We start from the raw sequence: 24,719 nt of genomic DNA on the forward strand, positions 1-24,719 counted from the left end.
TACCTACAAAGGCACCCGCGCACGTGCACCCGCTCCGTGCACTCGCGCCAGCTAGCAAACGCCCTTAACCTTTTGAACGCCAAGAATACCTTAAGGCGTCGTAACTAGCTATGCTCAAAGCGTCATAAATACATTATAGCTGATATAGCCGCTGTCAGAGTAACCTTCACACTTTCAAGTAAGGTTTAGGGCATAGGGCGTCCGCAACGTCGCGCGTGTGCATGGAGCGGGCGTGCGGCTTAGAGCTCGTTCCCACTATGTCGGATGTCGTGGCGATTTTTAATCGTGTGTCGTTGCCGCTGTTCTCACTATGTCGGATGTCGGATCCGGATTTCAATCGGGTGTTGGCGGTACTGTTCCCACTAGTCGTCTGTCGTGCACGATCGCAGCTGGCGTGTATTTTTCGAGTGGGTAGCGAGGCTTAGTACAAGATGAACGTCGACGAAATGTTTGTGGTTTTGTATTATTTGCGAAAGAAACGATTAGAGGCAGTTAAAAAAAGGAGATATTGGGTACACCCAATTCTCAGGGAAAGATTTACCTTATGAATATTTCAGAATTTGATAGCTGAATTAAGAAGCGATCGCAACGACGCGGCAGCGACGCGCGGGTGTGTGAGGGGGTGCCGCGAGGGCGGCGCGGGCGAAATCGTTCCGACATCCGACAAAATGTGAACAGCGCTATATTCACTCGTACGCGAGCGAGACACGACACGATTTTTTTCCGGGCTGGGAGGGCTGGCAAAACGCACGACATTTTTTGTCGTATCCGACACAAAATCGTTGTCGGACGAGTGTGAACAGCTTCATATAAAATGTTCTGCCAGTGGAACGTACGATTAAAAATCGCCACGACATCCGACATAGTGGGAACGAGCTCTTACAGTATGAGCAACGCTAACTGGCGCGGACGCGTGCGACTGATTTTACTTACAAAGGCACCTGCGCGTGTTTGCCCGCTCCGTGCACTAGCGCCAGCTAGCAAACGCCCTTAACCTTTTGTATTTTGTAACTAATGTAAAGCACCTAATGAGGTGGCTTTACATTAGCTAGATGCCGGCCCACACGCCGATCCGGTGTGCAGGCTAAGGAAATCGCTATGTAGGCCAATTCGAAAGTGCAACTGACATTAAACCAATTTTAGAATAATATTGGAATGATACCAGTTAGCTGTCATTCGTGTGTTCATTTCGCACTTATACGCATGTATTTGTGCGAGCGAGACGCCCGCAACTAACTGATATGATTCCAATATTACTCTAATATCGGTGTGCACGCCCCTTTTTATTCATAAGCAAGGTAAGATTGAACCATTATAGAAGGCAGCGAAGAGGCCGGCAATGGAACTGGTAGCGTTTGATGGAGTCAGTTTTCTGTCAAATGCAAGTTCAAATTGGCCTGACTGTCTCACTCGCACACCGGAGTAGCGTTTCATATAAGCGTACTTTGTTATATCCAATCGACCCGCTCTATTCAGTAGGTTTCATTATCTCGATCCATCAGTTAAGTAACAATCTCTTCAATCTGGTGGATCGAGATGGTGGATCCTACTGGACAGATGGAACCTATGGATAGGAAAACGTTATGCTCAACAATTTGGTAGCAGAAGCGATGTGATTTTTTAAAATCGCGACTGTGTCGTTGACATAATATATCTGAGGACGGGCCTTACGGGCAATAAGAATGGGGCCAGTACAGCGGTGTTACGCACACGAGTTTGAGCCAATCGTGCAGTCTAACGCCACAAGTAACACAACGTGATTGGTTGATGAGTTCGCATTATGCACGCGATTGATCGCATCTAGTTGCGTTAGACAGCACGATTGGCTCGAATTTGTGAATGACACAGCTGAACTAGCACTATCGTTATTGCCCCTAAGGTCGGTCCTTAGATATATGGTAAGCGTCAGGATGGCGGTGGACCTCAGCGAATTTCAAAGAAATATTTATAAACATATTGTACCTTCTGTGTACCTCAGTGTACCTTTAATATAAACCAGTGTACCTTTCCCCAAAACGAGATATTTTACAAAACGGTCCACCCGCCAACCTGACGTCAGGATGGCGGGTGGACCTATGAAATCTTGCATTATACCGCACTAAAAGTATGCAGTTATATTGTGCATGAGCTTAGCCTAGCTTGTTTTGGGGAGAGGTACACCGGTTTCTATTTCTATTTACAGAGGTACACTGAAGGTACAGTCACCATCATATATATCGGAGCGGCCAAGGTACCCACGAATATCTGAACATGCCTCTACTGTCAAGAGGTTAGAGTGCGTGTTTAGAGATCTTTGAGCACCTCGGCCACTCCGATATATCTGATGGCGACTGTACCATATAACTGCATACTTTTAGTGCGGTATAATGCAAGATTTCATAGGTCCAACCGCAATCCTGACGTCAGAATGGCGGGTGGACTTTTTCTTAAATATCTCGTTTTGGGTTAGGTACACAGAAGGTACAGTATGTTTATAAATACTTACTTACTGCTATGGCGCAGCGACCCGAAGTGGATCTTGGCCTCCGACACCAAAGACCGCCATGCTTCTCTGTCCAAAACCGTTTCCATCTAGTCGACGGCGCCGAGTTCGCTAAGGTCTTTTTGCATTTCATCTCTCCAGCGGTACCTACCTAGGACGTCTAGACGGTCTTCGGCCATTTGGAACTTCAGAGTACGCCCTCCAGGCTGCACGATCCTCACCCATCTGGACTACGTGCCTGAGTCATCGGAGTCTGGCAGCGCGAAAAATCCTAGGACTCACACGTGGAGAGGATGGAACCTGGAGACTCCACAGGAATCAGGAGATTGAAGATCTGGTGTCCGAGCCGGACGTCATTGGATGTTTATAAATATTTCTTTGAAATTCGCTGAGGTCCACCCGCCATCTATACGCCAGATGTCAATGCCGAGTGCGACCGCCCTTAAAGCGGTGTATTATCTCTAGTCTCTCCAATATGTTCTCCTGGTGGGTCCACGGGGTTTATTTAGCGGGTCTACGTGTACCTAATTATTTTTACCATGGGCCGACCATGAACACGATTCTATTTTGAAAACGTTTCCCGCGTAGCTACTTCAGTCTTAGGCGGTATATACTCTACACCACGTTCACAAAAGATTGATATTTTAGGTAAAAACTCACATTTCGCTATATTTGTCCATAGTAAATACTAATTCAAAAACTACTGTAGGGCCTAAAATCTTCTGTGATAGTAATGTAGAAATAAATACTGTTGACAGGCGGTCAACGGTATTTAGTACAATAATTACACTGAAACAATTCGTATAGAATACAGAACCTATGAATAATATATATCTAGAGAATCTAACTTTAATGCAATACTATAATTGAACAAAAGAAATACATTAGTACGAGTAGTACGATCAACCTATATGTCTATTTTTAATAGTCTTAATGTTCGTGTATCGGTTCTGTATTCTATGGCCATTAATTATGCTTTATTTTTCAACTTTCTTTGACTACACACAAGTACACATTATATACACACAGTACGCTTTTTTCTTGAACTTTATCTTGCCCATGTTCGATTCTTCTTATGTCGATGCATCCTCATTATTTCCGTATGGTTTCTGAAAATACAATAACAGTTTTTGTATTGTTTTCTAATACCTATGTTTGAAGTCGGTTTCCTATTTTTAAGAGAATTTTTTTTTTCATGTATGTACCGTCAAGTGGGGTAAATTAGAGCAGATGGGATACCTATCGACAATTATGTCAATAAACAGTTTTACGTTCCATCAAGAATTGAGAGGTTGCCTCAATTCCTCATGGAACCCATGATGTAAGCTAGACCTTTACACAAATATTCCTTAAACCTCGTTAAGCAAGTAGCTTCTTTACAAACATAACAAAGAAGACAAATCGTCTAGCGTGAAATACGTATCGTTAAAGAGTTATTTGCTGGTCCTGATCAGAAGTTCCACTTCTTCAAATAGCACTTTTTTGAATGGCAATGCCTGGTCTGTTGATGAAACTAAAAAACGCCTATAAGATTTGGGGAGTTCCCTTAATTCCTCGTGGTTTTGTCAAAAATAGGACCATCTTGGAACTATATACCCACTTTCAAACGATAACTAATTTTCAACATTGGTTCAGAAAGTTTTTGAAGTCGGTTAAAAAGTAGTATCTTTACAATACTTTCCTTTTACTAAGAAGGGATGACTACTACAATTTGCTTACTAAGTAAGTACTTACTTACTATTAGTATCAGATTGGAGTCGGCTCGAGAGTCGATAAAATGGGCGTCGCTACCCTTTCCGGGTGGGGGGGGATTTCACCGCATGAAAAAGAGACACATATAGTGAGTTCTTACTGTTCTACCAAACTACATATATAAAGGTCGTACTTTTTGAGTCAAATTAGTTTAATTCTAAAGGTGCGACGTAATGGCCTGAAGCCCGCTCTTAGCATACCTAGTTATACTATTTGATGGATATTGGTGTCAATTTATAATACGTTTAATTATTCATTGTCTTTACCTAATTATCTTTACCTTTTGCCGACCGGTTTGGCCTAGTGGGTAGTGACCCTGCCTATGAAGTATGAAGCCGATGGTCCCGAGTTTGAATCGCGTAAGGGCATTTCTTTGTGTGATGAATACAGATATTTGTTCCTAAGGCATGCGTGTTTTCTATGTATATACGTAAATATATATTTATCTAAATAAGTATGTTTAACGTCGCCTAGTACCCATAGTACAAGCTTTGATTAGTTTGGGGCCAATCTGTGTAAGATTGTCCCTACCTATTTATTTATTTATTACCTAACGTAACCTACATTAGGTAATGAAAGCATTTTATTTTTGTAAGGGTAACAGTTTTGTTGGGATATAAAATGGTTAATGATAAAAACTAATACTTTTACCAGCATTTTAACTTTATATTCATGTATTCGAAACCTATACATTTATGACAATAACTTTTGCAAGACGATAAGATTTTTTATTCACAATAACTTGTCCGTATTCGAACTGTCTGGCTACCCGGCTGGCCGTGGCTGTGTACCCGGATTTTATACTCTGAAACTGGAACTAGTGACAGATAAGAGTCGATTGATGTTTTTTTTAAAGACACTTATACTTAAATAGAATTACTTACCTATGTTTAATTAAAAGAAAGACTACTTATACATAATAATCCTTACAGTTTTAACCTATTTAACCTACCTACCTACCTACTTTTAATAGTATCAGTTCGGTTCACTTAGTAGAAATACCTGTTCTAATAATGAAAAAGAAAGAAGAGTAATAAAAATAAAGAATCTGGAAGTCGTTGAGGTGTTCCGTTCTTCATCAGCAATTCTACTTCAACAAATGTCACTTTATTGAGTAAAAATGCTTGTAATATTGATGAAAATCCTAAAATGACTATATGTATCCTTATACAATATGAGAAGCTCCTTCGGTTTCTCGTAGAACCTATCATCAGAACTGGACCTTGACACAAATGTTCCTTAAAAGCCTTACATGCTATAAACGAAATAAAATAAAAAACACGCCTAAGGTAAAATACTTGTCGTTGAAGAGTTCCATTTTGCTCAATATCAGCAGTTTCACTTCATCAAATGTCACTTGTTCAAATAAAAAAAACTTGATATGTTGACGAAAATCCTCAATTCCTCCCAATTGTGAATTCAAATCGATTTAAAATCCTCAATTCCTCATTGAATCCATCATCATAACTGGACCTTGACACAAATGTTTCCTAAGAACCTAGCTTGCTACAAACTTAACAAAGAATAAGAATCGCGCGCGTTGAAGAGTTCCGTTCTGGTCAATATCACTAACTTGTTTAAATAAAAATGCTTGATATGTTGACGAGAATCCAAACATTACTGTATGTATTGTATGCCTATAAGATTTGAGGAATTTTTTCGATTTCTCATGGAACCCATCCTCAGAACTAGACCTTATGACACAAATGTCTTCAAGAACTTTACTTGCTACAAAATAAACAAATAAAACATATCGCGCGCGAATTGGCGAGTTCCATTTTGGCCAGCATCAGCTGTTGCATTTCGTCAAATGTCACTTTTTAATAAAAATGCTTGATTTGTAAATAAAAATCCAGAAATTATAAGATGTCAGGAATTCCCTCGATTATTTATGAAACCCATCATCAGAACTGAACATTGATATAAATACACCTTAAGAAAGTTACACGCTACAAGCTTAATAAAGAATACAAAACGCGTGCGTTAAAAAGTTCCGTTCTGGACAACATCAGCAGTTCCACTTGATCAAATATAACTTTTTTTAAATAAAACACCTAGAGATATTGATGAAAAAAAAACTATATGTATTACTATAAGGTTTGAGGTGTCCATCATCAGACCTAGACACTAGACACTGGTGTCTAGCACAGATATTTCTTAAGAACCTTACTTTCTACAAACTTAAAAGTTCCGAGGAATTGTTCAGATTAATCTCTGCCGCCTCTTTCCGTCACCGCTTTACGCTACATCATTTATATCTTCACCACTTAGATGGTTGGCAATCCTCAACTGTGAATTTCTCTAGAAACTTCCTGCCTCATACAGCTAAACTATGAAATGATCTGTCGCATGCGGTATTTCCGGCCCAATACGATCTTTCAAACTTTAAGGAGAGAGCGTGTTCCTATCTTAAATGCCGGCACCGCACTTACAATCCCTATGGTGTAACAGATGTCCATGGCCAGCGGTAATTGCTTACCATCAGTTGATTCGTCTGCTAGTTTGCCTCTTATATCACAACAAACAAAAAAAGAAAAAATCTCACGCGTTGAAGAGTTCCGTTTTAGTCAACATCACTAGTTCCACTTCATCAAATGCCACTAATGTGAATAAAAAAAGCTAAAGATATTGATGAAAATCCAAAATGACTATATGCCTATAAGAATTGAGGAGAATGAGGAGTTCCCTCGCTTTCTCATGAAACACATCATCAGATCTGTACTTCGACAAAAATGTTTCTTGAGAACCTTACTCGCTAGAAACTTAACAACGAAGAAAAATTGCGCGCGTTGGAGTTCCGTTTTGGTCAACATCAGTAGTTCCACATCATCAAATGTCACTTTTGTGAATAAGACTTGATAATATGTTGATGAAAATCCAATAAGTACTATATAATATATATATATACCTATAACATTTAAGAAATTCCCTCGATTCTTCATGGGACCCATCATCAGACCTTTACCTTGACACGAATGTTCCTAAAAACCTTAGTACTTAAAACTTACTTGCTACAAACTTAACTAATAAAACAAATCGCGCGCGAGTTGGCGAGTTCCATTCTGGTCAACATCAGCTGTTACACTTAGTGAAATGACAATTTTTTAATAAAAATGCTTGATATGTAAATAAAATCCCAGAAATTATTACATGTATGCCTATAAGATTTTAGGAATTCCCTCGATTCTTCATGAAACCCATCATCAGAACTGTACTTTGACAAAAATGTTTCTTAAGAACCTTACTTGCTACAAACTTAACGAAGAAAAATTGCACGCGTTGGAGTTCCGTTCTGGTCAACATCAGCTGTTACACTTAGTGAAATGACAATTTTTTAATAAAAATGCTTGATATGTAAATAAAATCCCAGAAATTATTACATGTATGCCTATAAGATTTTAGGAATTCCCTCGATTCTTCATGAAACCCATCATCAGAACTGTACTTTGACAAAAATGTTTCTTAAGAACCTTACTTGCTACAAACTTAACGAAGAAAAATTGCACGCGTTGGAGTTCCGTTCTGGTCAACATCAGTAGTTCCACATCATCATATGTCACTTTTGTGAATAAAAGTTGATAATATGTTGATGAAAATCCAATAAGTACTACATATATGCCTATAGCATTTAAGAAATTCCCTCGATTCTTCATGGGACCCATCATCAGACCTTTACCTTGACACAAATGTTCCTAGAAACCTTAATACTTAAAACTTACTTGCTACAAACTTAACTAATAAAACAAATCGCGCGCGAGTTGGTGAGTTCCATTCTGGTCAACATCAGCTGTTACTTTTAGTCAAATGACACTTTTTTAATAATAATGCTTGATATGTAAATAAAATCCCAGAAATTATTACATGTATGCCTAAAAGATTTTAGGAATTCCCTCGATTCTTCATGAAACCCATCATCAGAACTGGACATTGATGTATTAAGTACACCTTAAGAACCTTACTCACTACAAGCTTAATAAAGAATACAAAACGTGTGCGTTGAAAAGTTCCGTTCTGTTATTTATATTATATCAGCAGTTCCACTTGATTAAATGTAGCTTTTTTTTAATAAAACGCCCAAAGATATTGATGTAAATCCAAAAAAAACTATATGTATTTCTATAAGGATTGAGGTATCTATCAGACCTGGATCTAGACACAGATGTTTCTTAACAACCTTACTTTCTACAAACTTATCAGGACAAATCTATTACGGCGAGTGTTCCATCGAATTGCTCGGATTTATCCTTGCCGCCTCTTTTCGTCATCGCTCTACGCTACAACATTTTTATTTTCACCACTTAGATGGTTGGCAGTCCTCAACTGTGCATTTCTCTAGAAACTTCCTGCCTCATACAGCTAAACTATGAAATGATCTGTTGCCTGCGGTATTTCCGGACCAATACGACATTTAAAACCTTAAGAAAACAGCGTATTCCAATCTTAAAGGCCAGCACCGAACTTACAACCCCTATGGTTTAGCAGGTGTCCATGGGCGGCGGTAATCGCTTACCATCAGGTGTGACGTCTGCTCGTTTGCCTCTTATATCATAAAAAAAACAAAGAAGAAAAATCTCGCGCGTTCAAGAGTTCCGTTTTGGTCAACATCAGTAGTTCCACTTCATTAAATGCCACTAGTGGGAATGAAAAAGCTTAAGGTATTGATGAAAATCCAAAATGACTATATGCCTATAAGATTTGAGGTGTTCCCTCGCTTCCTCATGGAACCCATCGTCAGACCTTTACCTTGACACAAGGTTCCTAAAAACCTTGGTACTTGAAACTTACTCGCTACAAACTTAACAAAGAAGACAAATCACGCGCGTGGAAGAGTTCCGTTTCTGATCAACATCAGCAGTTCCACTTCACCAAATGTACTTACTTACCACCCATTTATTTGAAACAGTACCTAGGTACTCCATTTTGATGCCGCCAGCATGAAACTTCAATGGCCTCAGTGTCCGATGAACAACTTAAAAATGCTGAAAGTAATAACAATTATAATAAGTTGGGGAGTAGCGACCTTACACACCCGAGTGCTCCTGGGGAGTTCTGTTACCGGACATACAATAATAATAACAATAAATAAATATTATAGGGACATTCTTACACAAATTAACTGAGTCCCACGGCAAGCCGAGAAGGCTTGTTTTGTGGGTACTCATACGACATAATAATATATAATATACAAATACTTAAATACATAGAAAACATCCATGACTCAGGAACAAATATATGTGCTCATCACACAAATAAATGCCCTTACCGGGATTCAAACCCAGGATCATCGACTTACTAGGCCAAACCGGTCGTGAAAAAGGAGCAAAAAAAAAGAAAAATATATCAAAAGAAAATGCGATTTGGAAACGTTATTCGCCACTTAATATATATCTGGTTCACAGCATTTATTTGGTGCTGATATAATGCCTGCAATATTACCTACCCGAGTACATTAAAATATGAATAAATTATCATAAATTCAAAAGATGGTCCCTATAACAGTTCATTTTTACATGGAAAAATGGCTTTCATATAAAATGTTTGTCAGACATATTTTTGGAAGTATAGTACAATCATTAACTTAGAAATATAGGTAACATTTCACGAATAAAAATACGGTAACACATATTTTTAATTATTTTTTTAACTTATCCTACGCAAAATAGAATTGGAGAAACTGACATAGGGACTATCATTCGACACGACACGTATAGTAAAGTATGAATCCGCTCTAAGTCCCCTTACATAGACAGTGGGAAGTAAAATAATTCTTGTTCTGAAAACAATAAAATGTAAAATGATTAGGTAGGACAATCCAAACTTCTAAGGTCGCGTAGATCAGAAGTAGATATGAATTTGTTCGACAATACGATAGGAAACTTTTCAGCATTTACATTGGCGCATTTTTTTCTGGAATACTATCTAAATTGCACTTTGTATATATGCTACATTTTTTATATAATTTGGAGCCTTTATTTTCCATGGAGTCGAACGCTATATAGCAGCTATACGAGAAAAAATAATACTTTGATCTTACCTACCCCATGAATAGTGAAGATCATCAAGGAGCATACTCTCTGAGATCAATGGAATGGAGTGCCTTTCGATTGGAGAAAATTATAGCGTATTAGAAATATACTATTTTGTAATTACAATGTTGAATATTTTAAATTGCGTGTTTTGACAATTATTGTTGACAATATTACATTCAGAGTCATCTTGACATAACTTTAGAAATCCATAAACTAGTCTATACTTTTTAAAATGATGGAGTAAGACTGACGAGATTACCGCGATGTATAAATGTTTTACGTCAAGTAGAATTTTGCTTTAGAGCGACATCTGGCGTTGAGTAGAAAAGTTAAGGCGTAATTAACTACAATTAATTAACTCATTAAATGGTTTTATTTTGGTCCCTGCAACGATTTGACCCCAGTTATATTATACGAAAAATAGCTTATAAAAATACTTTTCACATGATATACATGGCATTTGTATACACTCTTATTTCGCTGTGTATCAAGTAATTTTTAGAATGACGATTTTTTAAAACTGTTCATTTTGTCCCTTTAAATACTTTATCATTGGTGTTGATACAAAAAACATAAAGCATTTTTTATATTCTTTCGAATAAAATACGCTAAAACTTTTTATATCCCGCGTATAAGGAAATATAACTGCTTATATGCGCAACTTCTTTTTTTATATAGCTCGGTCCCTGCAAGTGGTCCAAGGTTGGTGCCATACAATAAAATAATACTACGATTAAAAGCTTTAAAACGACATATGTCTCAACAGTATACATCCATGGGACACTCCCCATACAAAAGTGCCCATTGTCCTTTGACCCGCTTCCCGACCTCCGATGAAGCTGAAAATTTGCATACATTCCATATATAGGAAGTCGGGTAACGATGCAATATTATGGTACAGTCAGCGTCAAATACTTTGTAGCAGTCATCGTGTCCAAATAGTTCGGTACACCATACTAAATATATGGTGTACCGAACTATTTGGCTACTTTGGTTGCTACAAAATATTTGACGCTGACTGTACCATCAAGCTGATCTGATGATGGAGACAGGAGGTGACCATGAGTTCCTATGGTCACCTCCTGTCTCCATCCTGTGATAAAACAACGCAACCTAATTGTATTTAAAATATAAAATAAATATAAAAATATTATTTGGAATTGTCTCGAAGAGTATTAGTTGCCTGTGGAAAGAAAAGTACAGTCAGTGATGAAAGCTTGTACCAACAAACAAATTTTTGCCAAAAACTTAAAACATTGCAAAGGCTTTCTTTGTTGTTATAATGGTATAATAGATTCCTTTACCTATACTATCTTTATGTATTTAAATAAAAGTAAACAAACAATTTGTACATTTTCGGGTAATTATAACATTTATTGGTTTACCAACTAAATACAAAACCGCCTGGATCTGTCACTGAACGACCTAACTTTAACCTACATTATCATTATTATGATCATTTAATCTTTTCATCTACCCTCAAGTGGCTTAAGGAGCCATTAGAGGGTAGGTTTTGTTTACTTTTATTTAAATACCTAAATATACAGAGTATAATTGTATGTATTTTGTACAGAATACGCGGCCTCCTGCCCGGCTGTGTATACTCGCTACAACTCAAAGACTCGACCACGCCAGAGCTGGCTGGACTGAAGCTCGTCAAGGCACCGTCATCCATACAAGTTAGTATCTTATTGTCTAAGTTATAAGATTCTAATTCGCTCGGTGACATCGCAGGCAGACGTCCGAATGCTCATCACTGACCCAGCACATGTCATCTATGGAGTGTATAGGAAGGAGCAAAATCTCTTAAAGTACTTAATGGCGCAGCGACCCAAAATGAATGTTGGCCTCCGACACGAGAACACGCCACTTGTCTCGACCCGGCGCCACCAGCTGCCGGCTCGGAGGCCGCGAGTCCGCTCCAACGGATCCGATATGCTCCGCCCTCCCGGCCGTCCCAGGTACGCCCTTTTGTCCACGTATGCTGGCCGAGCCAGTGGAGACGGTCAGCTTTTGTCTCGCCGACAATATTGGATGTAGCCACAAGACCTTCAATCTCGACGTTTTTGCGGAGTTCGAAACTGCCATCTTCTCTTCTCACAGGGCCTAGGATCTTTCTAAGTATTCTCCTTTCTGCCACCAGGAGCTTATTTTCTTCTTTAAATGTTGGTATTCAAGTCTCGCATCCGTACTCAGGAGTTTGGACACTAACACTTTATGAAGGGGGGCACTACATCACGAGACGTCTGAACCCGGATGTCTACTTCCTCCTCACGAGTGACGGTGCAGCCTAAGTATCTAAACTTGTCCACCCCTTTATATATGGTATCTCCAACATGAAGAGCTTCTCTTCTGACGCGCGTGTTTTTATAGCGTTTTATGTGAAGATACTCTGACTTTTTATGGCTGATACTTACCCCCCTATAGTTTACCCTCCATAGTTTTTACTTTATTGTATGTGCAAAGTCTAAAACAAATTCGTGCTATAGATATGACAGCTCGTCGATTAGCACCATTTAGTTAGGCTGTCAGTCTGTGGGGCACGATTTTTTCTAAAATTATACACTTTTTGACATACAACAGAATACAGTAAAACTGCTTGTAGGGTGTATGTAGTAACCGTGATCGTAATAAGCGGCAAAGGCGTCGCCAGCCGATGGGCTAGTAAAGTTACGATGCCGCTAATAATCGTTTGTCCCTTTCAGATTTATTGATATGATGGAAAGGGACAAACGATTATTAGCGGCACCATAACTTTAGTAGACGTTTATGAATAAGGGGGTTAGTTACAAATTGTATCCTCTAGGGGGAGTCAGCTGATCCCCCTGTCAGCCCCTGGCGACGCCCTTGATAAGCGGGTACTGTACACAATGTACACCAAAGATACTAACGCAATTTTTAAAGTTGTTTTATTTATTTTTCGTTTATTCTTCTACTAACTCCATTTATTCCAGGTGAAAAATAACCAGGACATCACCGACGTACAACTGATCGCTATCCAACCACAACAGATAACGGACACCAATGTTCTGGTCTACACTCCCAACATAGACCATTATAAGACCCTTCGTCTTACTTTAGCACTGGAATCTACCCCGGACACTCCTATATACTCCACCAAACTGGACAGTGCCGGATACAGCCAGACTTTAAACCCAGGTATGGAGACTTTTCATCATTATCATAGGTTAATATATATTAGACTCTGGTATTCAACACATTTACCAAATAATTCCAATAGACTAGTCTTAACTTCCAACATAGACCATTATAAGACCCTACGTCTTACTTTAGTACTGGAATCTACCACTCCTATATACTCCACCAAACTTGATAGTGTCGGATATAGTCAAACTTTGGATCCAGGTATTTATTTCATTTCTATTGGAGACTCTTCATCACTGTCATAAGTTATAGTATATCATATGTCTTAGTCAGTATACTTACAATACTATCTGGATATATATACATAGACGACCAGTTTGGCCAAGTGGGTAGTGACCCTGCCTACGAAGCCGATGGTCCCGGGTTCAAATCCTGGTAAGGGCATTTATTCGTGTGATGAGCATGGATATTTGTTCCTGAGTCATGGGTGTTTTCTATGTATTTAAGTATTTATAAATATTTATATATTATATATATCGTTGTGTACGTACCCTCAACACAAGCCTTATTGAGCTTACTGTGGGACTTAGTCAATTTGTGTACTAATGTCCTATAATATTTATTTATTTATTTATATATTTATGAAGCAACGGACATCAATATACTACTCTGGACTCACAATATAGACCATTATAAGAGTCCACCCCGGACACCCACCCGTTCCACCAAACTTGATAGTGTTGAATACAGTTAGACTTGAAATCTAGCTTTTTTTTATCGGAGCCACCCTTGCCAGCCTTGTGTTTGTAAACGACCTTGATTCGCTCGTACGTTTAAAACGCACGCGTGGCAATTTATTTACGCAAAGAATACAAAAAATAATATAACATTGAGTTGTTTAAGATATGTTTATGTAGAGAGATTAAAAGTATCTTAAATGATTTAAGAGGCCCACTGATTATCAGTTCGCCGGACGATATTGCCCTGTCAGTTATTCGCGATTGTCAGGTTTTACGAATAACTGACAGCCCGATATTGTCCGGCGAACTGGTCTGTGGGCCCCTTTATAAAAACGTCTTATATTCGATTCTATTTTGAATCAAATTAGATTTCTGGGCGGCTAGGTAAAAAATATTTTGTGCAAGTTATTACAACATACTATGTTTTTACTCCTAGGTCTGATGTATGTGTTGCCGCGCTTGCCAGCCGATAATAAGACTTATATCGTGCAGTTAGAGTCCACTTTGTCTAAAGCGACGCACAGCTACGAGGAGGTGGTTAGTTATTTCAACTCTGATGGCCAGTTCAAGTATTTCAATTTGGAGTTTTTGCCTAAGGTAAGTGACATGTTTTATATTTCTATGTAGCAATAAGACATACCCTCGTGCCGCCCACTATACATAATTATACCTGAAACTAGTTGTATTTTTAATTTTTGTTCAAAATTTTACTAGACAATAGAAATGCTACTTTGTTTATTTAAATGAAGGTTGATATTTTATTAGGCGGGTCCACACAGAACGAGCCGCCTCGCGAGGCAATTGCCGCGCGAGACAGCTAGTCTCGAAGCGTACGCGTGCCTCGGCCGCATTGCCTCGGGCGAGACACGTCTCCGCCGACTGAGCAGCTTCGCGAGGCAATTTCCTCCCGAGGCGGCTCGTTCTGTGTGAGACCGCCTATTGAAATATTATTAATGCATTAGAGATGCAGCAGTTATGTATAATTCAACCAAATTAGTACATTTTTTATTTTCTACAAAAATACGAAAGAATTTATTCATCAGACTCTATCGATCCAAGAATAGAACGAAAACATCGAGAGAAAACCAGACTTAGACAGAAGCTTAGTGCTCCCTCTGGGTTAGACGGTCTGTGGCTTTCGTAAAAATTAGTGCTTGTGCCGATTTTTTAAATAAAAGTGCCGAGTCGATCCTAAGCTCCCTAAGTTGGCTGTGACAAATAGCACTAGAAATATTTCTAATTATTTCATTCTTCTTTCAGGTAAAATCCTCGGAACAAGAACTCCGCCAAACCTCCCTCCTAGTCGTCCCGCTGTTCCTCCTGCTGGCGCTCGCCTACCACCAGCGCGCCAGTCTACTGGCGCACGTCACTGCGCTGGCGAGCCAGCGGCCCGCGCCTACTCGCCCTACTCGGGCGAGACCCGATGTTCTTGATCATGCCAGTATAGATCAGATTGTGAGTAGTGTTAATGCTGCCGGAAAGAAAAAGAAACAGTGAGAATTTTATTTATGTATTTTTTTTTTCTATTGTGAAATTTTCCCCTTTCATTTTTCCCCTATTATCCATTTCCTGACTGTTGTAATGGAGTAATGGCGTAGGTTATGTGATAGCTCATTAGGTGAGGCAATTTCGCGCCGTCTCGGCCGAGGCACGTCTACACTGGCCGTTTTGCGCGCGAGGAAATTGCCTCGCGCGTATACTCGCTGTGTGGACCCGCCTATTCTGTTGTTTCATCTATTTTTCGTATTTTGCGCTTCTTTACATGACGAGTTTTTTTTTAACTACGTCATCATTTCTAGTAGTATACGTTAAGTCAAAGTTTGTCGGTTTAAGTTCTCTGTGAAATATATTAGAAAACATAACAGTTAACTCTTGTATGTACCCTGGCGAGGCAACGGCCCGCGTCTTTTCGGCCTACTAGAGCGAGGCCCGATATACTTGATCATGTTTTAGTATAGATCAGATTTTAGTTTAAAGAGGGAAAAAATTTTAGTCTATGAAATTCTATTTCGGGAGAAAACGGTTTCCACTAACTAAATCTTAACAAATCACTTTGATTTTGATGTCCATCGTTTCAGCATAATATATTCTAGGTTAAAAGATATCGCTTAAAAAAAATGTTTTGTTTGTTTAGCAAATTTTGAAAAAAAGAAAAACCTATAAACTTAGTTCATCATTGTGTCTATAACATACAAAAACTCACTGAGAATGGAAAATATTTAGAAGTAGGAAAACGTTTTGTCTTATTGTATGGACTACCACGTTCTTCCCTCTTAACGCTGCTGGGAAAAAGAAGAGACAGAGCGTTTTGACGTATCTCATGAAAATCTCCCCTCTTTCTTTCTTGAAGATAAGTTCAACTACAGTAGAAAATATATCGATTTCAATCTGTCGTAAGTAAAACTTAAATTTGTCTGTTAGCGCGGCGTGTGACGGTACAGACACGTCTGAAAACATCGTCACGATCGAAGTGCCAAAAATATGTATACACGACTTTATGGGCCTTATATTAGGGTAGTGTATACATATTTTTGACACTTTGTCCGTATCGATATTTTCAGAAGTGACCGTACATATTTTGCGTTCTAAATAAATTATTTATATGTTATGGAAAACTAAAGCATTCCTCTTTATAGAAATGATGTCGTTGCATGAAATCACTCAATATAATATGATTTTTTTCCGTTACCAAAATAACATGTGGTATTAGGATTTTATAACTTATAAATATAAGCAAAGAGAATTTAAAATGGAGGTGTATTGTCAAATAAAACTTTGTAGCGACGTAAATTTACTGCCGTCTTTCGACATATCATTAAAACTTAGAACGCCATTTGACTTTGATCCTTATTCTTTCAGTGATATGTGTTAAATTTGTTAAATATCAAAAAGTGGCGCCATCTAATAGATCAAAGGCCAAAGGTATATCAGCATCGTTTCGAGAGATGGCGCCATAATCTTTAGGTAGTACCCGGTAAGATGGCGCCACTTTTTGATATTTAACAAATTGAATACATATCAGTGAAAGTATACGGATCAAAGTCAAATGGCGTTCTAAAAGATTTAATTATGTGTCGAAAGATGACAGTAAATTGATGTCGCTATAAAGTTATCTTTGGCAATCCTCTACTTATTTGAAATTCTCTTTGATATAAGCTAGTATTAAAATAGCATGGAAAGACTTGAACGTTTTACAATGTACTTTCTCAAATATTAATTAATTTAAATTTCTTTAAAATGGTGAATGAATGAATTCAACAATTTTTAACGTTATAATGTTGTTTTAATTTATGTAGATGCATTTATGTTCTTGTTCTGGTTGTGTGTTGTTTATAATATATGTCAAATAAAATGGACAGTTGAGGTAATAAACGAAGTTTTATTTCGTAATCTACCAATAAATAACGTACTAATATACAGTCACTTCTGAAAATATCGATACGAACAAAGTTCCAAAATTATGTATACACGAGCTTATTGCCCATATATTAAAGGTGTATACATATTTTTTCAGACGTGGCCGTACAATGTAACTTTTACTCTTAATCTGTATTAGATTTATTAACAATGTATTTCAAATTCATTCTCACTACCCAGAGGCCTAAAAATGAGTCCTCCGTTCTATGACATTTCAAATATTTTCAGACAAATTTGGCTTGGTAAATATTGATATTTGGGCAGATAGGGGACTGACTACCTATATGTATAGACCGCGGGCCAGGAGCATATGGCGTCAGTCATCTCATCGCCTCCCGGCTGATACTTCGTCAGATGATGGTTTAGACGGTTTTAAATATAAAAAAACCGTCAGCCGGTATCGCGTATCGCGGTGGAAAGACCGTCAGCTGTAAAATGAACATGTAAAAAAAACGCGCTCACTTTATGTTCGCAAAGTATGCGTCATGTGTAAATTGCGTAATCCGTTTATGGCGTTTCAGGTGTTTCTCCTGATGAAATGCTGCATGCCGTTTCAATATTTGTTATTGCTATCATAAGGTAAAGAGCTTATTTTTTACATGTTAATGTGACCAGCTGACGTTCGTCCCACCGCGATATAAACGGCTGACGATTTTTTAAATTAACAATACCATCTGAACTATCATGACAAAGTATCAAACGGGAGGCGATGAAAATAGTTGTACGTGTTTCGGTGGCTGCGTTTCCTCAATCCACCAACGGAGCGGCAGCTGACGTCCACGAGGGTCCATCATACATAGCCGTTAACCACTATCGTCCGGGAGGCGATTGGTCATGGAAACCTGAGGGCCTACCGCGAACCACACACTTACGTACGAATTTACAAGTGCGACAGAGAGGCAACACGTCGAACGTGGTTCGCGGTAGCCCCTGTGTTCTCGCGGTGTAATAGTACTAGTTTTTCTTATTCGTAATCATCATTAAACTCCCTATAGTTATCGTAGTATGGTCTGCTGTCTCTGAATTGTCTTTGTTGTGGCTGTTGGGGCTGCGAGCCGCCGAAGCAGTGCGCGAACCGGCGGTCGCAGTCGGCCGCCGTGTACGTCTGGTGGTCCCAGAGCCGGGCGTTCTCTTTGCTGGAAAAGAGTAATAGATAGTTAGAAAGAATACTCTTTATTGGCACACCTTAGTAAAAATATACAAGAAAAATAAACAATTGATTAAATTTAGAGGCAGACAACGGTCTTATCGTTAAAAAGCGATCTCTTCCAGACAACCTTTGGGTAGCGGAAATAGAGAAGTTAATCGAAAAAGGTGTTGCTAAACTGTTATGAAGCCTACATTCACACACACAATTACAGTGAATAAACATACACATATAAGGAATACAAATAGACATACATATAAATATATATAAAATTAACCGAAACATAGCTAAATATGACAGCAGCATGTCAGCCATAGAGTAAAAATAACTTTGTACTATATAAACACTAAGGGAGAGATAAATAATGTTCTTTGAGTGATTTTTTAAACACATTTTTTTTAAATAAACGCTTCTATTCTATTCTATTGTTATACGCTGTATACAGTCGCCATCAGATATATCGGAGCGAGCAAGGTGCTCACAAATATCTGAACACGCCTCTATTATCAAGGCGTTAGAGTGCGTGCTCCGATGTTTTTGTGTGTGTATAAAATGTGTAATTAACTCTTTGGGTTCGGTTTTGTCAACTTACTGTCGTGGTTAGGGATTTAATCAAATTCCTAAACAAATCTAGTGAAATGAAAAAGCGTGTCGCGTTTAGTGGCCGATTTTGTCTTTTCAGAACAGAGTTAGTGATTTGGTCAATTGACTGAATTTTTCTAGGGAAATGGTGATATGGATTCGCCAATTTAACATCCTGCGTGATTTGATCATATCCCTTAGAAGTTCAAATCTCTGTTTTAATCATTTCCCTGCGAAATATATACTTTGACAAACTAGTTGTAATGAGGTAAATTAATTGTAGAAAAGGTGTTAAGTTTAAGAGAAATTGTGCTTCGAATAGATAGCTTCTGTACTTAGACAAATTCAGAAGGTAAATTTAATTTGTTAGGTACCACAAAGCATAGCACGTTTTTTTAAACACTAATAACCGTTTAGTAATAGTGAACATGTATTTAAACTCACTTGACGAAGTAAAGCTCGAACGCCGATAAGAAGTTTCTAGAAGATCTCGCGTGCAGTCTGCACAGTTCCAATTTCTCGCAGTCCTCTGCTACGCTGTAAATAAAGTAAACTTTAACTAGTAAGTAATAGACTAAAAAAGTAAGTAATAAATGGTCTTGTTATCGTTGTTATCTGTATCTATCAGCACGCGTACGACATGGCCTCTTTTCTCATCATGACGTCTCGCCGTCAGACTAGATGGCGTTGATCGCCGCCCTTTCGCCGCCGCAAAGCCGCGTTCAGTTTTATGTTTACGCCGTGTCGTACAGCTGCGTTCGTGACCCACAAATGGTCTCGCCGGAAGATCAGCGCTGACTTTTGGGTTAGCATTAATACTGAGGCGGGACCATTTCGTGGTAAACTATTTATTTATTCTATGTTTCTTCCTTTTGTTATGTTGTAATACTTTTGTATGTCATAGTTTATCACGAATAAATGCTATGATTTCTGATTTCTGATTTAAAGTCGAAATAGATAATAGTTGCCCCGATTTTTTTTGGTCTCAGGCGTTACTTTGGTTGAGGCTAAATACAACTCGAGAGCAAAAGTTCCGGGTCATTAGCATTTACTTCAATATCTTGAAAACGAATAAAGCTAGCGTATTGAAATAAATTGATCCTTATAGAGAATTTAATAATCCTTAATTACACGTATTAAAACTTATTGATTGACGTAAAGTAATGGCATGAGAAAAAACAATCATTTTTTTTTTACTGTTTGTATTTGGTTTGTTTGTCAGATGTTTATTGTGTTTTGTATTTGAATTCTAAATTCGTTGAAAAATGTACCTCTTTTTAGGGTTCCGTAGCCAAAAACGGAACCCTTATAGATTCGTCATGTCCGTCTGTCTGTCCGATTCTGTCACAGCCACTTTTTTCCGAAACTATAAGAGCCATACTGTTCAAACTTAGTAAGTGGATGTATTCTATGAACCGCATTAAGATGTTCACACAAAAATAGAAAAAAAACAATAAATTTTGGGGGTTCCCCATACTTAGAACTGAAACTCAAAAAATCTTTTTTCATCAAACCCATACGTGTGGGGTATCTATGGATAGGTCTTCAAAAATGATATTGAGGTTTCTAATATCATTTTTTTCTAAAATGAATAGTTTGCGCGAAAGACACTTCCAAAGTGGTAAAATGTGTCCCCCCCCCCCCGTAACTTCTAAAATAACAGAATGAAAAAACTAAAAAAAATATATGATATACATTGTCATGCAAACTTCCACCGAAAATTGGTTTGAACGAGATCTAGTAAGTAGTTTTTTTTTAATACGACATAAAATTTAAAAAAAAAAATTTTTTCATCAAACCCATACGTGTGGGGTATCTATGAATAGGTCTTCAAAAATGATATTTAGGTTCCTAATATCATTTTTTTCTAAACTGAATAGTTTGCGCGAGAGACACTTCCAAAGTGTAAAATGTTGAACAAGATCTAGCAAGTAGATTTTTTTTAATACATCTCAAATGGTACGGAACCCTTCATGCGCGAGTCCGACTCGCACTTGGCCGCTTTTTTACATTTACCGTGTAAGTGACTTGGTTTTGTAATGTAAACTTATATATGTGGAATAAACGACATTGAAATTGAAATAAAGCGAGACTGAATATCTTAAAATATTATAATAATAGACTAACTTTCTCCGGGTTCTAATCCTGGAAAGGCCGTTGTTGTAGAAGCCCGATGCTAGACCCTGGTTGATATATCTCTTCCCCAGCCGGTGAACTTTCTGTTCTGTAACAAGTATAACTGTCATTAGAACGCATATCATTTACGTGCTGAAAATTATCTTATAATCTCAACATGAACTTTAAGTCTTTAATGATCATGAAGGACTCAATCTCCGGAAGCTGAGAATCTTCACTGATGGGTCCAAAACAGACAGCGGGTCGGGCTCCGAAACCTTCACAGAAGACCTGAACATGTCAATTACCACACCGCTAGGAGCCCATAACTCGGTATTCCAAGCTGAGTGCATGGACATCATAAACTTATACACGAATGCCACGAACGACTAACGGAGATTTGTCATAATAATAATAATAAGATCACTTTACAATGGATCAAGGGACACAGTGGATCCCGGGGTAACGATGCTGCGGACGAGCTCGCCAGGCAAGGATCGAGTGCGGGGGCGATTGGCCCGGAACCAATTCTCCCGATACCGTTTAGCAAGGTACGTGGTACGCTCAAGGCTGCTGGCACGCACAGGGAAACTACACACAGAACTCTGGAGAAACCAGACTGGTTGCAGACAGGCCAAACAAGCCACGCCTGGCACCAACGAAAAACTCACAAGGGCGCTCCTTCAACTAGGGAAGGTCCGACTGAGTATGGTAACCAGTGTCATAACAGGTCATGGACTATTTAACAAACATCTTTTCATAACAGGTCTCACAGACAGTCCCCTACGCCGAGGATGTATGGAGACAGAAGAAACAGCCTCTCACGTGGTGTTGGAATGCAGCGGAGTAGCCCCAAAACATCTCGGATCCCCGAGAGACCTCCCTGAGGTCCTACTCAACATCAAAGGTTTGATAGGATTGCTCGAGGAGTTGGGTTGGCAAGAGTAGCCAACCCCCCACCCTCTCTGTCACGCAAAATTGGGAGCGTGCACGACTGTCACGCAACCAAGTGTCAGCAAGTCTAGGGGAAAACGTCAATTCACTACATCTTATAAAACTACTCCAAAACTAAAAACTACTGAACGGATTTTCATACGTCTTTCATCTATCAATAGAGTGATTCTTGAGGAAGGCTTAAGTATATAACTTGTTAAGGTTTTGTGTAAATTGTTTGAAATATAACGATGTTGTCGGAAAAAATCACGCTGGCTAGGGGCTTTAATCGAAAACGCTGCCTAATCCGTTTGAGCTATAACAACACAATGTATGGTGGGGTTGTTTCTCATTCATAGGTCTACAAAAAAGTCCGCGATGTTAAATGGCTATCTTTTAAGGATAACTTACTATATCCATTCTTAACTTCTAGAAAAAGATCACGTAATATGTGGCATTTGCAAAGCTATTTACATGGATACATTATTAACAATTATCAAAATAAATACGTTAGTTATATTAAGCATTTCATACAAATTACAATGGTCCCTTACACCATTCAATTTAAATGAATATTTCAGGAGTAATCGTAAATCAAAGTTTCATTTCGAGCCATATAATTGTACGAAATGTTAAAGACGCTATCCGCAGTTAGTTCAAATTTTTACCACCTTATGCGCTGGGATCGCTTTACTTACCCCCACCATGCACTTCGCACGATCCCAATAGGCGCCAGTCGTCGAGTTGCGGAAAATCGCCCGTATTAAAATTACAAGTCTTCAATGTCTTGAACTTGATAATTTTATCAACTTTGTCAACAGAGCGGCCAAGTTTTTTTTATTTTTTATTAATAAAACTTAAATCTATCATTACAGGTTTAGCCTAATGCGATAGATAAGCGACAAACCAATAATCAGAGTAATTGAATATATAATTATAAACTTAACCTAATGTTATCATTGCAGCCTTTGTGAGATCATCAAAAATACAAAACTCTGTACCTGTTTTTTAATGTATTATTTTAATCGAAAGAGTAGTTAATTTTCAAATTTCTTATTTAAATATTTTCGATATTCGACTTAAAAAGGTAAAATCTTTAAACGAAAAATTCTTTATTAAAAGCTTTTATTTAACTTTCAATGTAACTATGTATGTTGTAGGGATCAAATCTTGCAAGTTAAATTTGACCCACTTCCCTGTTTCCGATGAAGCTGAAAATTTGCATATATATGTAAGTCGGGTGACAATATAATATTATGGTACCATCGAGCTGATCTGATGATGGATACAGGAGGTAGCCATAGGAACTCTGTGATAAAACAAAGCAACCTACATGTTTTGGAGTTTTTTTAAATTATCTCTATGAGTATTAGTTGCCTGTGGATAGAAAAGTACAGTCGGCGATAAAAGCTTGTACCCAAAATGATTTTTTTGCAAAAAAACATTTACTTACCCAAATCCATTGTCTCTTCCAAAGGTTTGCTTAAAACAACACCAAAAATGGCTACAGCCAAAACAACAGCTAATAATCTCACCATTTTCTGTATTTTTATAAAATGTAGGCAAGAAAAAGCGCCGTAAAATATACGGATGCTCTGACTAGGTAGTTCACAATGACATTCAAAAAGTTGTTCCGTAATTTATACTACCGTTCTGACGCGAATAAGTTCGTAGATTGAAAGTATAAACATTGTATTATTAGCTTGGTTAACGCTTAATATATTATTAGGTTAAACAATTGTGTTTGACCAGTGGATTTCAGGGTTCGGTTAACGGAAAATTTGTCTGTGAAGTTTGCTAAAGTGTATTTTTGTAAAAATGCGCAGTTGTTTGTTTGCAGAAGTCACAGAATGTTTTTTAACCTTGGTTCTTGAAATATAAATAAAGTAGAGTACCTACCTCAGAATACCTAATACCTACTCGTAAGTACTCGTACCTAAATTGAATTTTGAGGGCATGTAAGCTGCTTTTATTACATAAGACTACCATGTTATGGTATGAGCACTTAATGTTTTTTATATATAAACATTTTTTCACATCAGATCGTAAAGGCTCTCTTGCTTGTTCGAAAACTGATGAGAAAGTTGCATTTTATCCACAAGCGTGGCAAAGTAACTTGGTGCAAATTTTGAGTACCTTACGTTGGCTGCTAGAATTGACTTTTAAATGATGATTTTGTATGATAAATATTTAATAAAGTTCACTCAAGATTCCATTTTCGGACCAGTCGCTATGCTCGTGGTTCAATTTTAGGATCTTTCGCTTGCTCGAGTATCAATATTAGCACGATGGGTTAAACAACAACTTTGCCCCCTTGTAAAACAAATAATTATTTCCAAATAAAGTAAATATGCTGAGAAGTATAGAAAAATATATATAAAAATACATATAAATAGAGTCGGACCGACCTAACTCTG

At 38.1% G+C, this 24,719-nt stretch overlaps 2 protein-coding genes across 2 annotated transcripts in view; one reads left to right on the forward strand and one right to left on the reverse strand.

Annotated features, from left to right (window-relative positions):
- The window catches only part of LOC133518718 (BOS complex subunit NOMO3), a 34,853-nt gene extending 17,373 nt beyond the window's left edge, over positions 1-17,480 (forward strand). The window contains exons 16-19 of the mRNA XM_061852387.1: positions 11,837-11,942; positions 13,218-13,422; positions 14,545-14,705; positions 15,369-17,480. Of these exons, the coding sequence (XP_061708371.1) occupies positions 11,837-11,942; positions 13,218-13,422; positions 14,545-14,705; positions 15,369-15,605 (709 nt within the window). The 3' untranslated portion in view covers positions 15,606-17,480. The remainder of the gene's footprint in view (positions 1-11,836; positions 11,943-13,217; positions 13,423-14,544; positions 14,706-15,368) is intronic.
- LOC133518732 (uncharacterized) lies at positions 17,468-24,233 on the reverse strand. The gene is made up of 4 exons (XM_061852416.1): positions 23,756-24,233; positions 21,382-21,478; positions 19,699-19,791; positions 17,468-18,661 (listed from the first exon to the last, which is right to left on the reverse strand). Exons 1-4 carry the CDS (start codon positions 23,838-23,840, stop codon positions 18,490-18,492), a joined length of 447 nt encoding a protein of 148 aa, XP_061708400.1. The 5' UTR covers positions 23,841-24,233; the 3' UTR covers positions 17,468-18,489.
- Between the last annotated feature and the right edge of the window lie 486 nt (positions 24,234-24,719).

Source organism: Cydia pomonella, chromosome 6 (genome assembly GCF_033807575.1).
Source record: "Cydia pomonella isolate Wapato2018A chromosome 6, ilCydPomo1, whole genome shotgun sequence".
Classification (NCBI taxonomy): Eukaryota; Metazoa; Arthropoda; class Insecta; order Lepidoptera; family Tortricidae; genus Cydia; species Cydia pomonella.